At 36.9% G+C, this 19,250-nt stretch overlaps 1 protein-coding gene across 7 annotated transcripts in view; it reads right to left on the reverse strand.

The window, feature by feature from the left end:
- Positions 1-8,338: 8,338 nt before the first annotated feature.
- The window catches only part of CDH19 (cadherin 19), a 46,810-nt gene continuing 35,898 nt past the window's right edge, over positions 8,339-19,250 (reverse strand). For 3 of the 7 annotated variants that reach the window (XM_045187984.3, XM_053913304.2, XM_024580628.4), the window contains 5 exons: positions 18,448-18,575; positions 13,927-14,048; positions 12,367-12,484; positions 10,739-10,990; positions 8,339-9,956 (listed from right to left, as the gene is read on the reverse strand). In XM_045187984.3, coding sequence (XP_045043919.2) covers positions 9,466-9,956; positions 10,739-10,990; positions 12,367-12,484; positions 13,927-14,048; positions 18,448-18,575 — 1,111 coding nt within the window. In that variant the 3' untranslated portion in view covers positions 8,339-9,465. Of the gene's footprint in view, positions 9,957-10,738; positions 10,991-11,924; positions 12,324-12,366; positions 12,485-13,926; positions 14,049-18,447; positions 18,576-19,250 lie in introns of those variants that run through there. The other 4 variants (XM_024580629.4, XM_045187985.3, XM_024580630.4 and 1 more) reach the window with 4 other exon arrangements.

Below are 19,250 nucleotides of genomic sequence, written 5' to 3' on the forward strand. Positions count from 1 at the left end.
CTACTGGTCAGTTGCTGTCTCCTTTAATCAAGGAGTATGTCTCTTTGATATGAAAGAGACCATGCAGTCTGATATCAGACGGGAAAAGTTAAAGGCACATGTCCAGCTTATGGTTTCACTCTTGCTCCTGGAGCACAGGCCACGAATGGGACATAAGTCAGAGACTCGGGTCTGTTTATTCATGTACGGTTACTTTGTTCTACCCAGGAACAGCAGGTCATTCGCCATTCGTGTGAGTCTCAGTCCTCAGTCTCTGTGAATCTCAGAGGTCGTTGCTTAAAAGCAGCTAATCACTGTCTTTAGTTGGTGACTAAAATATGGAAAAAAATTAAAGTATATTCTAGTACATGTGATAGATAGCATTGAAAATACCCAAATAGAGGGAAGAGCAAAGGAACAGTGACGAGAAGGTGCCAAAAACAACACAAACAAATGGTAGTTGCTCTGAATTCTTTAATGTGAATTTAGTGGGGTTTTTTTCATACTCTTGCCTTAATCTTCCATCTTTCCTTTGCTCACCATTTTTTTGCTCTTCACAGCAATATTAAAAAAAAAAAGTCACACAGCTCTGGCTGGCACGGCTCTGTTGATTGGAAGGTTGTCCCATAACCAAGAGGTTGCCACTCTGATTACCCTAGGGTGAGGGTTCGGTCTCTGGTCTAGGAGCATATGGAAGGAAATGGATCCATGTTTCTCTCTCCAATTGAGGTTTTTCTCTCCCTTCCTCTCTCCAGTCTTCTGTCTTTAAAAGCAATGAAAAAATGTCCTCAAATGGAGATAAAAATAACCACACAAAATTATTTACTTCTACATTCTTTGTGGGTGATTTTTCTATGAAGAAAATATGATATAGTAAGTAAATGAATATATTGGGTTTGTAAGCCATGGCCTAATGTAACAATATGTTAAGAATAAATGTGCTTGAATATTCAATGTTTCCTCTGTGTCTGCATGTTTTGAGTGTGTCATTACTAGTAACAATACTGTATGTGATAATAATGGGAAAAGAAAAATGTTTGGCATTTAATTTGATAGAAACTCTGAGTAATAATAACATAAAAGGGATAAATATACTTTGAAACAGAAATGCTAGCCAACTCTTTATCTTGTCTATGTGTACCTATTATTTATAGGTACCCAGAGTATCAACAGTAACAAAAAATTATTAGCAACCAAATATAATTAAAGTGCCTGGGTTAATGAACTAAGGAGGTGATGTAAATGAGGAGGCACATGGTATAACAGATAAAAGCCAGGAATTCACAACTAGCTTGCCTGGCTTTGCATTATTACCACTTCTCTGGTGTGTGACTTCAGGCAAATTGCTCAGTCTCTCTTTTTGGCTCACTTTCCTTATTAATATTCTGGGAATAACATTAATACCTTCCCATATAATAGAGGGTCAAATGAGAAAACACTTAATAAAAAAAAAAACTTAGAAAGAGACCTGGAAATATACCTACTTTTAAAAAAAAGAAGAAGAAGAAGAGCTAGAGAGAGTGAGGGAAACAGCTTCGTTGGTTTGCTCAGAAAAATTTGAAAGAACACAAATCCTCTCATCATTAATATTCCCTACCCCACCTTTTTTTTTTGCCAGTAGCATAACTCAGTGAAGTCCATTTGGAGGCAGGGGCTCCTCTGGAAGGATGCTGAGCCCTAGTCTCCTCTGAGCACCCTCCTGCGCCCTGGTCACTGTCTCTTGCTTCATCACTAAGGGTTCCTCCACCATTTTTTTTTCCGGCTAGGGAGCAGATACTTTATTCATTCACATTCTATCCAGGGTTTGTTACCTAGCACTCAAACTGGAGATGCTCTCCGAAGATGCTACTGGTTGAAGTTTGTTACTTACTTATTGAGGACAGGTGAACATAAGTGTAAGAAATAGAATTTTCAGAGTTCAAAATTTCCCTAGTCCTTTGGCAAGAATTTCCTTTTCATGTATTTATGTGAAAAAAAATTAGATAACATGACTATAGATAACATTTTATAAAGAGAAATTTCTGCTCTTAAAACTCTGTTATTGGGACAAATTATTCTAACAATGTCTGATAATGGTAAGAAATTACTACAAATGAATGCATAGTGCAGGGTGGGCAAAAGCAGATTTATAGTTGTCAGTACATGAAACACAGAGTTTATTCTTGTATTAATACAGGGTCCAGCGAAGGAACACCTGCATGAGTATGGTTGGTATGGTAATAATATTGGTGTGATAATATATAGTTTTAATTTGAACATTTTACCTGGCATACTGTGTGCTTGAGTGTGATTGTTATGTTACAGATTTAAATGCTTATAATTTTGTAATAAGAGATTTTGTAATAAAAGGGAGCATTATTCGTGCTGGACCCTGTATTTATTATTGCATTATTTTCCATACAAACTGTAAACTTCCTTTTGCCAACTGCTGTGGGATTTATCAAATTTTAATTTTAATTATAAAATTAATAAAATTAAAACCATTTTCAAGTAATTGGGTGAAATTCTCTCTTTGAAAATTGACTATGTCACATGCCAGTATGTGTTAAGTTTTAAAGAGAGTTAAAATTAAGTAATTAGCTCTGCAGAGGAAGCTTCCAGCATAAGGCGGAGGTCATCTGGATCAGCAAGAAGTGTCTGAGAGCTGAGGCGTCCATGTGAGCTGGACAATTGCCTAGAACTTGCCTGAGCTCCAAGTTGAATAAAGAAGGAGAGAAGATGAAAACTTATTCATCACAGAACATATGGTGACATGTCCTTAACTTTTGTTTTTCAAAACAGAAAGGACGGGGGACGTTGATAGAAGTCAAGGGTGTGACTTTTATCCTGTGTTGTCAGAGGTAAAGGGAACACTCTGATTTGTAATTTAATGTCGAATTCTTTCTATGAAATTAGAATGATGAGTATCAGATGTTAGCTATTTGGAGATATTAGCATGTTTTATTTCTTCCATGTGGTTCTAATAGAACATAGAAATAATTCCATTTCATCGTTCAGTACAAAGTGAGCAGAACCAATCTTTTCTTTTTTTGATATTTCCTTTTCTAAAAAATAGCTTTAAAAAGTTGCCAGAAAATTTAGTTACTACTTATCCTAGCAGTCTTTTGCAAAATAAATATCACAGAGGAGTGACTTTCAGTCGGAAGATCTCATACATAATGTATAACGTGAGCAATTAATTTTTTCCTTGTTAACAATGTGGTATCACACTGGAAGGCGTACAGGGGAAGGCTAACTAATGGCCTGAGTTATTTTTTACTTCTCGGCTACACTAATTCTAGAGTAAGAAGGCCCATCTATGAACATTCCTAAAGATAAACTTGATATAACAACAATTATTATGCTAACCATAATAACAGGTAAAATTAGCGTTTGCCATACATTAGGCAAAGTTCATTATTTATATGTGTTACTACAGTTAATTCCCACAATAGTGCAATGAGTTAAATATTCTTGATATTCCCATTAAGTAGCTAAAGCCACCAAGAAAGAACGTTTTACACCGTGCACTGAAGTTGACCTAACAGTGACTTGTTAATGCCTGGGAAATAATTGACAATGTCCTTCACGGACCGCTTACTCTCACTAGCATGCCTGTGAGGTCATGTATGGGAACATGTGAATCCCATACATCAGCACACTCCCTTCCTGAGACAAAATGGTGAGTAGATTTTTACCTGAATGTGGTTGTGAATATATGGAAATTTCCTTGTCCAGCCTTCTTCGTAGCTGAGACAAATCACTGAGCCCTGCAGAACTCAATAGAACATATCACATTTTAAATATGAAAACAAGTAAGCACAAAGGATGGCATAAAATAAAGCTGTATAGACTATTTATAGGCTCTCAAATGTTTTAAGAACACTATAAATTATATGTACTTCTCTTGTATTTTGCTTATAGTGTATATTAGAAAATAGAATTTTAAATTATGTATTTGAGCTATGAGAAATGCCAAATTGATTCAATATGCTAATATATTCAGTTTATTGATTAGTTTGTAACTTGAAGGAAGCATCATGAAAATGTTTTATTTGATTCAGTTTTTACACACATTTGCATTGATTTTTCTGATGCCCACATTGGCCAAATTTCAGACAGTTTGCATAGCTTTTGGGCATTGCCAATTGTTTTTTAAAACATTCCCTTCCTCAAATATCAGAAGCCTTTATCTTTTTTTCTTTTCTCCCACTACCATTTAGTCCCCTTATACCCCCCTCTCCACCAGAAACCTTTAAACTCGCATCCAATATAAAGTGCCATCTCTCACCTGCTCCCACTTCCTTGGCTGCTTTGGGACCTCTGGTGCTGGGTAGGAATGGAAAGAGGTAAGCAGCCAATGAACCTGGCTGGTGCTATCGTCACTGCACTGCCAGAGTCCTGACAAGCATCCCACTATCTGGCTATGGGCACTCTACCCTGGTCCACTCGCATGGGGTATTGGGAGATAGTTTAAGCCTTTGAGGTCCCTATTGTCTCTCAGCCTGTGTGACAACTTCTTTAGATGATTGATTTAAGCTCCCTCTCAGCTCCTATCTTCTGTGCAAAGTCTCTGCAGTGGCCGTCACTTAACCTATGGGAAACTCATGCAGCTTTGCCTGTCAAAGGCTAAGGAATTGCACCCTGCCCGTCCGCAGCCCCTTCTCTCCTCCCGACAACTCCGGCCGATCGGTCAACCGGCCATCCTCAGAGATCTAAGAACAGAAGGAAGCAACAAATTCCAACAGGTCCCGGAATCTGCTTTGTGGTTGAGATGCTAGTCTTCCCTCTTCCAGAAAACCTCTCACAATTTCTCACAACAGATAAATGATGGATGGATGGATGGATGGATGAATATGTGATGATAGGTAGACAGACTTAAGTGGAAAAGTAAAATGTCACATATTCCTTTCTTCCACTTATCTCTCGAATTTGTCTCCCAGCCTTTAGTATATTTGATAGTTAATGCTTTTTATATCACATAGAAGAACATGAAGCTTACCTAGTAGGTTTTGTGTGACCCTTTTAGCTTAACGGTGCATGTGTTGCCAAGTCACACACTGAAATGAGAAGCAGACTGTCGTGCATCACTCTGCGTGGGGACTTACTCCTATGAGATTATCAAAGGACCTGTCTGACTGAACAGTGTAGCATTATCACCTTTCAAAGTTCCGAGTACAACATAAATAACTCCGAACAAGTTAAAATGCCAAATGCATAATTTCCAGGAAGATTTAAAAAAATCTTTACCCAAGCACCACCCAGTGCTAATATATATTTTTTAAATACATTAATTTCATATTAATATTCAACAAAAGTTGGTACATAACTGTTACTTGGGATTCATTACTGCATTCACTTACTATGTGCTAGAAACAATTTAAGACAAAAACAAACAAGTCAGACAATCCCTTGCCCACGTAAGGTTTACATTGTAATAATGGATAAAGACAATAAAAGGTGAAATATTTATAGTGTAATAATGCTAGGCAGCTAAGTGCCTGGACGGAAAGCAAGGCAGAGCAAGAGCCACGGGGGGACAGTGGTCACCCTCCTGAAGGAGGTGAGGGACAGAAAAAGAGGAATGTTCGCAGAAGGACGTGGCAGGCCTCGAAGACCAGAGTGGAAGAGTTAAGAGACTGCAGACATAAGCAGAGACAGGATAATGCACGACCGTGTGTGTCGGGTCAGGACACTGATCTGTATTTTACACGTGCTGTGAAGCTGCTGGGATCAATGAGTGGGAGGGGAGAAGGGACCCGCGCGCTCAGACAAAACAAGGTCAGCGAGGTCACGATGCTGGTGTGCACGGAGCCCGCTCATTTGGCGAGGGGTGCCAGGTGCACTGTTTGACCGACTCTTCACAACACTCACGTGAAAGGCGGACACTGGACCTCATTTCTCAGATTACAGACTCCGATCCAGAAAGGTTAGGCAGGTTCACAAAGTGTGTCCAGTTATCCAGATAAAAGTGAACTAATTCAAACTCGCTCTGTGAGGCTCAAGCTCCTGCACTGAGTGGATATCTATTATTGAGAACTTTTTGATCCGTATAAAGGACTGAATATTTTCCCGTTTCAACCATTAGTAATTTAAGATTTATGTCTAATGCTGTGAATTAATGAAGGGAAGTATTGAAGCCCTTTGGGTATTAATCTGAAACTGTGCTATTTTCATAAATATCTGCATTGATGGAGCCTCTATTAAAATGGAAAAGAATGAGATCCTAATGCCATGTCTTTTTTAAAAAATATTTTAATTTATTTTTATTTTTAGGGAGAGGCGAAGGGAGGAAGAAAGAGATGGAGAGAAAAATAAATGTGTGATTGCTTGTTGTGCACCCCCTACTGGGGACCTGGTCTGCACCCCAGGCATGTGCCCTGACTGGGAATCAAACCTGCAACCCTTTGGGTTGCAGGCTGGTGCTCAATCCACTGAGCCACACCAGCAATGCTATGTCTTTAGCTTAGGATACAGCTGTCTGGCAACATCCATGGCGAGGAAAAGGCTAACATAGGTATTCAAATACTGCTAAGTACAATTAATAGGATATTACAGCTTCTTTAATAGAATCAGCATTTTTGATGCAACTGAAAAAAACACTTTTTAGACTAGAAAATAGCTATGCAAACAGGTGTGCTCTTCTATGTATCCTGTGATTGACAATCCTATCGTTAACTAAACCAGAAGTGAACACATCTACTTAAGGCCAATGGACACAAACATAAGACCCAGTCGATGTACACGTGAGATCAGTGTGCCTTTTTAGAAGGTGTTCATCCACATGGAAGAGTGGTTTGTAAGGCTTTCATCTATGACAGAACCTTCTGCATCCCCAGAACTCTGTCTTCTCTTTTTCTATTTTTCCTTAGATTGCTTCATATGTTGTTTATCAGAATTTCCAGTTTTTCAATCATAATTATATTGCATTATTTTTTAAATACAGGGGAAAATGCTTTCAGAACTAATTTATAAAAATTTCCCTAACTAAAATTTTCCTTTCCTCTTTCAATTTTTATGTTAATGTAGTAGCAATATAAATGTCATCTGAACTCAAAAATTTCTATTTTATTTGCAAGTTTTTACTCTTTTAAAATTATTTTAAATACTCTTAATCTTCCCTAAGTACATAATGATATCTACTTTACTTTCGCCTACTTTTAATGTCATCCTAAATTGTTGTATTTCAAGTCTAATTTCCTCAGGCTTTTGTAAAGCGACGATACCCGTGTCACCAACATAACGGCACTTGATTGATATTGATGAAAAAACTTGTATTACATGGTGCGGATGTCGACATTTCAAAGTGCAGAGAAAAAATATTGTAGCCATTCAATTACTCTATCTTTAGCTCAAAATTGTTCGAAAATATTTGATTTAAACATATACACCCAACTTGGTGCAGCTCAAGTTTCACATACTACTCATATAAAATGAGCATATAAATCAATTTTTAGGTCACTGTGCTGCTTGTGAGGCTGGAGTCAGGGGGCTTCCCCTCCTTGGGTCTTGCCTTGCTCACAAGAGGAACTCAGGTGAGAAACAGCTCGCATAGTAGAAATGAGTTAACAAGTTTATTTATAAAATATACTTGAGCATGAAACTACAAGCAGGCACCCAATTATTCTGAATGCCCCATGTATACAGCAATAAAGTCGTTAGTAAGTTTGTTCTATACACTTGAGCCCAAAGGTGCAAGTGGGCACTCAGCTCATCTAAGTGCCCTGGCTATTGGGGTTCAGGAGTTACACACCTTAGTCAGTTTCTAGGTTCCCCTTCCTCCTCCCCGCTCCAGATCTTGGGACTAATACACAGACTCAAAGGCTTTCTTTCCCAGCTGGTGGAGACGATACCAGCAGAAGTTCAAGGGCTCCCCTCGTGCTGAGCATTCAGAACACCTGGCAGTTTTATTTAGCCCAGCTCAGGACTGCTGAGTCAGCAGGTGAGACGTGTCTCCCTTTGCTTCCAGCCTCCTGTGTTAAGTCATTCGTTAGGTTGCACTGGGCAGGGTCCTGCTTTATTTCCCCTCTGGCTGCTCATTCCTAGCTTCTACCTAACAATTATATTCATTACTTTCTTTCTGTATAAAACTACGAGTTTTAAATCCCACCTTGATTTGAATAGACTAATAAGGATCATTCTTAAAAAGATGATTAAAATTAAAATGTTTTATCTTCTTATCTAATATTACCATAAAGCTTTATGTCCAGCCGTTTAGCATTAATCCTTCACAGTGTTACAATAAAAGTTACTACTCTACCTAACTCATTATTCCATAATAAAAAGACAGTGAAGAATAAGTTATAGTGTAAGCTTTTAAGAAAAAAGGGAAGGCTGAGAATTTTACCATGTTTTTTTTTTCTGTGAGTGGTGGCTTCAGTGCAGTTGATCGTAATACTTAGGATGAATGTTAATTCAAGTCTGAGTACATTCCTCCTTCATTTACCTCTATCATTCTAGTAGATAAAATTTCACTTAAAATTTTTCATATTTCCCACCCTTTTTATAATGTTTAAACTTAATGATGAACACATTTTGTCATTGTATTATGGCATGATGAAGATGTTTTGGTCACACATGAACCAGTTTATGAAAAACTCCTAAACATATGTATCCCCCCTTTTTATACAAAGCTGTAATATCAAAAATAATACAAACTCATACTATATCTTTGTGTAATTCACATATACTAATTAGCTGTCTAAATTTGAAATCAGTTTTAAAACGTGGTCTTGACAATGATTTAAAAATGTAAAACTAGAACAAATTATAGAATCCTGGTAATAACTTATTGTTTATGTAAATAAAAGTTTTTTTTCAAGTTTTCTGCGATTATCCAGACCCTCCTAGGTGATTTTTATCTCTGTATGGCACCAGGAATTTAACACACCTATACACTTTCCTCGTATTTGGTAAGATTTAATAAATGCATAAATGAAATCCTGTTAACATACTCTAGGTTCAGTGCCTTTCCCACCTTCAACGTTCGAAAGCGTTGAGAACTCGTACTGGGTGGTACTGAAAACAAGGTAGGAGCGGAAGTTAGCGGCGGGCTAGATGTACCCCGACAGCACATCGCCGGCTTGAAATAACCATGGGTATTTACTCCAGGGAAATCAGAAAACACTATAAATCATGTCTTTTCCCCCCCAAAGAACTGGAGCATACAACTCTTTACCAAGAGACTACCAGTTTGCCCAAAAACATGTCAGCATTTTTAACCTTTTTATTTTAATTGAATGTATTGGGGTGACATTGATTAATGAAACTATACAGGTGTCAAATGTACAACTCTGTAATATATCATCTGCATGCTGCAACGTGCGCTCACCACCCAGAGTCAGTCTCTTCCTGCCAGTATTTATCCCCCCTTTGTCCTCTTCCACCTCCTCCCCCTCACCCCCCTTTCCTTCTGGCAATCACCATAGTGCTGTCTGTGTCTGATTTCTTTTTCTGCCTAATCCCTTCACCTTTTTCACCCAGCCTTCCAACATCCCCACCCCAACCCTAGTTATTTGACTGCGTAGTAGAACCAAACATGCAAGCTAATCTTTTAAAGCGAGGTCCCAATTCATGAAGGTAATCATAATTGTCATCCTGCTCAGAGGCTGCTGACCCTAAAGAGCTCAGTGATTCTGCTAATGACCCCGTCCCCTCAAAGGCGTAGGTCTGGAGGGAGTCAAAAGGAGGGGCGCAGGGGTCGGTGTTAGCTTCTCTGAGCTTTTCCAGAATGAATTCCCTCATGATGGCGTTGTCGGGGCCGACCTGCAGAGACTGCCGGTACAGGCTCCTGAGCTCCCCGGCGGTGGTCTTGCGCGTCTTCTCTTCCCTCAGGATCGTGCCGCTCTTCAGCTCTGCAATGTCAAAGGCCTCTGTATCGTCTTCTCCCCCGCCTTCGTCATCATACCTGAAGATATTCTCTCTGAAATCTTCACCTTTCTCAGGAAATAGAGTCTGTTTTCTTCGTTGTTTTAGACTGAGAATCAAAAGAATAAGCCCTAACAAAGTATACCAAAATATTAATATAATATAATGTAGTATGATATGATATAAGTAATATAATATGAAACAAGATGATATGTTATTTATAATAAACTTTATAATATTTGTCATTGTTACAAGGTCAAGATATAAGCTTAGTTTTTATGATTTTAAGACTAAAATATATTTGCTGTTGAAAACTTCCAAAAGGGGCTTGCAGAATGACATAGGAAATATAACAAACTTCTAGTTGGTGATTTGGAGTAGAAAAATATAAAATTACAATGAGATGTTTTTGATGATGATCAATTTAAAACCTAAAATTTTATTTTTTTTCTTATATATTGGAAATAGAACAAAGCAGAATATGGGAGCATTTTTCAGTTCATAGGCACTTGTCCGTTTAGAATCAAAGATGCAGGTTAATGGAAGTTACGCACAGTGGAACAGTTTGACAGTCCTCAGCGAGGGGAATTCTGTAGCAGCGTTATATTCCAAGTTGATATTCACGGACTACAAAGTAGGCAACAGGCATTTTTCTAAGAGCTTTAAAATGATTCCTTGATCTGTTATTGTTGATTTTCAGCTTGAAGTGCATAGCACTACTTGTTAAATTTACTCCACTTAATTTAAGAATGGAATGTTGTACATTCAGAAGAGGACTTAAAACACACACACACACACAGAGACACACAGACACACAAAGCCACACTATACTGCTATAATGAAATTGTCTATTTTCCATAAGTATCATACTATTTCCAATAAAAGAAGACATGTTCGGTTCAACACTACTTACCAAATATTATCACAACGCATATCAGAATAGCAACTACAATCTCCATCCTGAATCTCGTGGAGAATGTGAAGTCTTTGTCACTGCAGGTCTGTACACTGCCATCGTCACCACAGTCACAGACGTAGATGGTAAGGGTGTTAGTACTTGTAAGTGATGGGAGTCCATTGTCGGCAATTAAGATGGATATGTACAAGACAGGCTCTTCTTGGAGGCTAAAACCAGTTCTATTAGTCAAAATTACAGCTGTGTTATCTAAAACAAAAATCCATGTGCATAATTTTTTCAACAACATATGAGAAATTCATACGGGCATATGTAGTAGAGGCAATATTAGTACGGAGATAACCTAAATAACATTTTCCAGTTTAATTTCTTATGCCTAAGTACTGTTTTCCTTTTTTGTTCTTGTTTTTGGTAGCTCCAACCCCCCAAATATTTCCTGTAGCAAACAGACTAACTGTACAAGGCAAACTATGAAATGCAAACAAATACAAGTGTTTTGAAATGTATGCCTAATTATGGCTTTGCTCACATCGTCTTTTTAAAACCAATTCTCCATCTTGCTCTTGAGTCTATAGAACCCTTTTGATTCTAGTTACTAGACAGATATAACAGGTGAGAGAATTTATATTTTTCCAATGTATAGGTATTTGTAACCATAAATATTTAACACAATCAATTATTTTCTTTGTTTCAATATCTTTATTTTGCCTTAGGACTTTATTTTGTATTAATACAAACAAATCTAAGCTACATCTTATTTCTTATCTTGATATTCAAGGTTTTTATCCTAGGTCTATTTGAGGCCCTTTCATTTTGGGGAATAGGACAAGGAAAAAAGGGAGATAGCATGTCTGTATTTATTCTCCCAACAAAAGACATCCCCCACATTACAGATGAAATTCTGTTGTCCAGAAGGACCGGTGAAGGTATTTGGTTACAGATGCTTGAGTAATAAATCCAATGGTGATTCATATTTTTGGGATATAAAGCAAAATTAAAACAGAAATCCATATGATGATAAAAATATTTCACTGAATTTAAAAAAAAAACAGAATGGCTCTCTGTATAGTTCATCACTTCCATATGGAAGGAAAAGAAATGCTGTATCTCCATATGAAATTTTTAGAACGTTTGTCCTTAGAGTGATACAATCATCTCATTTTGAAGGAAAAAGAATAATATTAAACCAACTCCATAGAGCTATAGACATAATTGTTGACACCAATTATCCTTGAATTAATCAAGCTAACATGACTACAAGTTAAGGATGCTTCACTTTCCTCTCCAGGCATCTGTTGAAGTTTGATTTTCGTGATGATATGAAAGGAACCATTGTGTCAGAACTGCAATTATATTTCAGAGTCATTCAGACTTTACAAGGACTTATAACCACTGATGACTTGAAAAATTGCTTCTAATTTCAAGAAGTCCAGCAGAAAACCTGGGTAGTGTTTTCAGAAGTTCACGCTGGGTTTTGTTTCCCATTTTCATTTCTACTTCTTGCTCTATCTCTCAACATTATCATGTTGCAGTAACAGTAGAAAAAGCAACGCTGGAAGTTCATTTAAAATCAACCACAACGCTAGGAGAGTAGATCAAAAGCCATGATGAGTGAATGGAATTACCTCGGTTATCCAGGAGTATAAAACTAGAGTTCTGTGCATCCTCCACAGATAAATTAAAGGAAAAATAGTGGTCTTCTATGGATTTATCTCTATCCACCGCACTGATGGTCTGAATTATCTAGAAAAAGGTGTGGGTTTTTTTCATTCAGGAAAAAAGATCATTGTTACTGTTGTTATTCGTTTTTTAAAATTGTTTTATAAAAAGTTTTGGACATCACAGAGGATAATTATTAAATCGATAGCAATAGTAACATATTTTCTCAGGTTAAAAATATCTTTACTTGCCCTGTTCAAAAGAGTGTGTTGATATTATATAATAAGTACATTTTTGTTGATGGTCCAGATGGTTTCCATGAGCTAAGTCTGTGAGATGTTCTCAGAGACTCCCTCCCCTCCTTCCTGCCTCACCCCTTCTCTCCTTCTCTGTTCCCTACCCGAATGCCAGCCATCACAACATGTTGAAAACATAGAGCCCCTCCTTATACTGAGCGCATGACTGTGATGAACTTATTGTCTTACTAAAGTATTTGCTAAAGTAATGAGATTTAAAATTGATTTCAGAAAATAGTGTATTTAAAGCAAAGGAGCAATGTACATGATTTCCTCTGACCCATAAAGAATATAATAAATGTGTTCCACATCCAATGATCTCCCATATCTCAGATCATAAAAAAGTGAAGTGATGAGCTATGAACAAACCAATTCTCAATTAATTATTTTCTTTCAAGACACGGATGTGTCAGTCAAGTCGTTCATTATTGTCAAAAAGGAAGAGATATGCTGTCAAGATCATGTAGTGAGACTGTGATTAATTCTGGGAATTAAAATAAGTTGACTATACAAGTCAATAGCATGTTTATATTCCTAAACACATTGTTTTTGAGTTATTACCTTTGGATACTTTCAGAAATTGTTTGAATTATAATGTACATATGATATTGACAGCCTATGTGTAATAATACACATTTGAGTTTATGTGTATATGTAGGTGCTTAATTTTATCTTCTTTTTTTTGCTACGAGTATTCAAAAAGAATGGTACAACTTTTAGTCTACAGTTCCTATCTTATGAGGAATTAGTAAATATAAAACTCTATTAATTAAGTAAATGGGCAGAACTGGCCCTTGTTAGAAGTTATTTTGTTAATATTAACAGTAATAGTTAAGAGTAGGGTCATACATTACAAGTTCATAACACGGGCCTTTGTCCCTTCTTAAGAGATTCTGAATGAGCTGTAAGATGTCTGTGTCTCCTAACAGTGTGGTGATTGTTGTGTGGGGGGGAGGGGAAGCTTGTTGGGGGATGGTTGGGGGTAGAGGGACTGAGCAAATGGGAAAAGGACTCATGGACGTGGACAACAGCTGTGGTATTTGCAGGAGGCTGGTAGGGCATAAGGGGACTGAATGGTAATGGAAAAATATAATAAAGATTATATAAAAACATTGAATAGAAACACGGCTAAAATGTGACGTTATTATTTTTCAAAAGAAATTTAACTTCTACAGCACACGCAGCATAAAAGCATGTGATTAATGTGTCAGGAATTGATTAGTGTCTTACCTGGCCAGAGCCTGCGTTTTCACAAATATACGTCTTGTAGTTGTCAGAGAACTCAGGAGCATTGTCATTGATATCAAGAACTTGCACATATACCGGAACAGAAGAAATCTGTTCAACATTGTCTGCAATACACAGAATAAAAATAAATAATATTAATTCTTTCATTGCGGGAGACATTTATAAAAAAGCACGTTAGAGGTTATGTGGTATAATTCCATTTGAATAAAAGCTATCTGAGGACAGCCTCTCTCTATAATTCGCATATTCATCAACTATACAGGCTGGAAAAGAATGTCCTTAACACATTCAACTCAACCATTTTTTATGAGGTGCCTTGTACCTGCCACATACCTAGGAGCTGATGAGAAACTGTAGTAAAGAAGATAGTTATATGAACATCTTCCTAAAATCCAGGAAATTTTTAACATATATGTGTTCATTAATCTAATGCTGATGAATATATGTGTTCTTATCCTCCCAAGCTTGACTGTTAGGAACATTGAGAAACCGTTTAGTTTCATAAATCACAGTTAAATGACTTGCCTAAGGCCATAGCTGAAGTGTAAAAGGCACTTAAGAAGCCACCAGTAAGTACTCTTAATGACAACATCATCCAGTGTAGTTTTAAAAAACAAAAAAGGGCATGAAATAATTATCTAAATATATGGTAATATAAGATAAAGTGATATCTAAGTAGAGTTTTATATATACATTGAGTCGGGAGGGTGTTCTTAATGAGTCAAGAAATAGAAGTACAGGAAGTATGAAAGAATGGGAAGATGAAGGTAAAAACATTTTTTAAATGGCAAAAAGCAATGTAAAAACACAAACCAAAACCAAACAACAGTGGCCTGGATAAGTGTTTGCATCACAAGATGAAATATTAATAGCTCTCATTTTCAAATCCTGACAAATGATATGAAAAAGACAAAACAGTGGAAATATTCACAAACCACAAATTCCCAGAAGAGAAAAATTCAAGTGATTTCAAACCAGGCTTTCTCGACTTTGTCGCTATTGATACTTTAGACTGGATGAGCCTCAGTTTTGAGGGGTTATCTGTGCATTGTAGGATGCTTAGCTTCATTTTTTGGTCTCTACATTAACCCAGTGCTGGTAGCAATCCCCACATTCATTGTGATATACAAAATTAGCCTCAGACATTGTCAGATGTGCTAGGGGGTCCTAGGGGACAAAATAGCACACAGTCGAGAAATGCTGTTCTATCATAATATTCACAAAGGCTCTTGCTCACCACAAGTGTGGAGAATGATGATTTGGTCCATAGAATTGGTGGTAAATATGAAAAAAAATGGATGGTGGAATGCTGAAAAATGATGAGGAAGAACACCTATTCTAGACTCTTATCTGGCAACAGACAGTGAAAGCTGAACTACACATGTCTTTGACCCAGTAATTCGTGTGGGAAACCTGGGGTTTGCCCCTGCCAGGTCTGAAATGTATGAGTTCTTGACTGAATGCAGGAAAGATTTCACAGTCCAGTCCAGGCGATTTCGAGAGTACCTTTATTAAAGCTGGGGACAATGAAACAAAGGAAGGGCATAAGATAGAAGAAGCAAGACCATAGCAACATGAAGGAGCCTAGGCAGAGCTGCCTTGGCCTTTTGGAAACACGAGGAAGAATCAAACCTAGGTGCCCCTGTGTTGGCCCTTTAGACAGAAAGTCACAGAGGCAGAAGACGTGAGCCGGCTGGGTTGCACGGACTCAGGAAACAAGTTACAGAGGCGAAAGGAGGTCCCTTGGAGACAGGTTCAGGGGTTTGCCCAGGATAAGCTGCCACTGCCCACTGTTCCCCTGGTTAAAAGTCTCCTGGGAACCTTTAGAGCTTAGAAGAAAGAAAGCAAAGGTACATCCCTGAGGAAAGAAGGGGGGTAAGGCACAGGCCTTACCTGTTGAAGAGAGACAAAGAGAACATGCACTGGGTCCTTTGTCTTAAGAATTTTTATCTGTTAAAGGCAGGAATTTTATGGGAGGTCTCAGGGAAGGATCTTAATAGAATATTCATCAGCTTTCCAGGTTATGTCCTTCAATGTGCTGATTTATCAAAATGAGCATATAGAGAGGTCAGGGTCATTCTCCGGTTAGTTTCACCTTCAAAGAATGTCATCGAAGAAGAATCGGGACCCAGGCAGGTGTGCCCCAGCACCATCTAGAATGTATAAACCGTTTGCTCCTGAGTGTCCTTGGTTAGGGGAGTTAAGGTGTGGTTTATTATTTGGCTGTAAGTTGCTTGGCTATTTAACTATCTATCTCCATTTCCCCATTCCACTTGTCAAGGAACTTCCCTAGCTTCTTGCTATCCTGCCTCAGCACCAGCAGTATATAGGAGTATAAGATTCCTTATATTTATTCCAGAATTTTTTGCATCACAAATAACTGGAAGTTACCCAACTGTATATCAAAAGGGAATTGGCAAAATAAATTACAACCATCCTATGAAATTCTGTGTGCTTATTAAAAATGAATGAGTCAATGTAATAAATGTATTAATATCATGAGTTTTAAAAATGAATTTTAATCTGAGTCCTCATTTTGAGAAAATTAATTAGCTACTGTTTATTTCAGTTGATTCTCTGCAAAATGGAAATGATACTAGTATCTACTTCCAGAACTGTTATAAAGATTAAATAAATTAATACTCATAAAGCATTTAGAATATTTCTTAACATATAAAGGAGCAATAAATGTCAAATACTATTTTATCTACTAACCAGAAGTAATATACATATTTTGTGAGCTGATAAAAAACAAGGTGTGGTGTAATGTATTCTATATATGTATAACATTATTTTTAATACTTCTCTTTCATTTAAACGCGCTATGGGAAAGGTGCGTACAATTAAAGAGTAGGAAGAGGGAGGTTACTTCATTTCTCTTAATGTTTTTATCAATAGGCTCTTTTGCTCCTGTAAAAGCATTACATAGGCAACTGTAATTTTTAATGTAAAGGCTTTTTTAAAGAGACAGTTCTCTCTGTTAAAGGGAAAAGACTGTCTTTCCTTCCTCTTAGAACATTTGATACGTATGTAAGCCTTTTCATAACTAAAAGTCCTCTTGCCAACTTTCCAATCCAGCTCTGTCTTTCTCAAGTATTGGGAGCTGACCCTTTGAAATGTATCACCAAGTAGGAAGCAGCCTTCCTTCCGGTTTTTGTGAGAGGCTGGTAGCCAATTTTTAGCAAAGGCCTTGACCCAATTTGCAAAATTACCTCTTGTCATAAAGGAATGAAAAGTTTAGTTTTCATTTGGAGAAAGTCAATTAGCAAACTCAGATGGGCACTTCAACTACCTAGTGAATTTAAAAGGAACTGTGTGGGACAAGTGATGTGAAATCCTCCTACTCGAAGGCTGGTAATTGCTTCTCTCAAGAACAGCTCGAGATGGGCCATGCCTGGCTGGGTGTATAAGGAGAGATTTCTCTCTGTCTTGGCAGTCTCTTAGCAGATTTCCTTGAAAGCACATCATGTTCTAGTTTAATGCTTTTCAGTGATAAAACTGTTTCTTTTCCATTGTCATAGAGAAGGTTTCTGGGCTGGGATGAAATTTTGTTTGTAACTATCTTTCCCAATTAATAAGTTACAATTATGATAGAAATTGCAATTTTCATTTATTTAAAAATTAAAAATTGCAAGTTTAATATATACCACAAATCCATGGCTTTTAGGAAATGCATAAGCCATTAAGAATTATTTTGAGACTCTTCTCTATCATGTTATATTTAGGAAAATAGATAAATATAACATTAAAATATAAAAAGTGTTCCTAGAGATTTTGAGATGGAATGATTCCAAATTTAAGGTGCATCTTTGAATGGTTTAAACATATAAAATATCACCATAGAAAATTTTTGTGTTTAAGTAAGTAAACTGGAAAAAGAGTTCCAGGTACAAATAAATTTAAGAAAAATTAGTAAGAAATTCATTTAAGCTTTCTATTCTTTGTGTCTGAAAATTCTGTTTAAAATTTTGTTCAAATTAAACTTTTGACATGAGTATTTAAAACATACATATATTGATATCTTCACAGCTTTATTTTAAGATAGTGGTTTTACTCACTTAGCTGACCTGCTGATAAATAGCTGGTTGCTCATTTTGGGAAGTTTTCCAGGGAAGAGACTAAGCACCGTGAACTTCATTTGCTGATAAGACAAATGTCACAAGACAACATCTCTTTCCCTCAATCCACTAACTGTTGTGCCACATGCTTCCAGGTAGTTACCACATGCAGCGGGTGTTTTATTACGACACTTTTTTTTGCGACCCTCTGTTTTCTACGATTCAGGTGGTTTGTTTATTACTACTACTGAAATGTAAATGGTGAAGCAATTTATAAGCACAACAGCAATAAGTAGACACTGTTAATTTAAAAGAACGAGATAAATACAGATGTATGAATTGACATATCAAATATCATTTAACTCTAATCCCAATAACATTGTAAGCGAGCATTTGCCCCTGCGCCTGGGCATCACTGATTTGCGGTGCCCAAAGGAGGACTTACACTTTTCCACGGCTTTAATGCTCAGGTTGTGCCAAGCACTCATCTCTCGGTCGAGAGGGCTGACTGTGGAGATGGTACCATTGTCATCAATGCAGAACACGCTGCTTCCAGTGATGTGTATAGAATACCTGCACCAAAAAAGAGTGTCCCTTCGTTTTACTTTTTCCTGTATAACAGTGATACAAACACACTTTCAAAGCAATAAGATGAATTGTTAAATGCATGCTCCACATAGCTAATTAAATTCTGAACAGTTTTCAGAAAGAGATATATACACATACATTCTATGTATACATACATATATATGTATTTCAATTCAGTAAAGATAGGGAAAGAAGAAACTAAAGTGGCTTCAGGTTTAAACTCATGTTTGCTCAATCTAAACTCATATTCATTCCCAAGAGAGAATGTTAATAAGTGAGTAACTTGTTTAAAAATGAAATGGCAAAATGCCATTTACAAAATAAAGAGAAATGCAAATAAATGAGGATAAAAATGAATGTGTGTGAACCTTTTCTTTTTAACATGAAGCAACATAAAACAAATGATTAGCCTAGATTGCTCTGAATCTCATTCCAATACCACATAGCTGCTTTCTAAATCTACATATCATACTATAATTACTTGATAGCCGAGCTATGAGAAATTGGTTTTGTTTGCTGAAGGAAAACAATGTGATAATAGTTAATAAATTATGTATATAAAGGCAAAGGCAGGTTGACAGTTGTTTGTATGGAAATAATACAATAATTTACATAAGATATAATGTATATAATATATAATTTATAAATAATAATACAAGA

The sequence above is a fragment of the Desmodus rotundus genome, chromosome 10, assembly GCF_022682495.2.
Source record: "Desmodus rotundus isolate HL8 chromosome 10, HLdesRot8A.1, whole genome shotgun sequence".
Classification (NCBI taxonomy): Eukaryota; Metazoa; Chordata; class Mammalia; order Chiroptera; family Phyllostomidae; genus Desmodus; species Desmodus rotundus.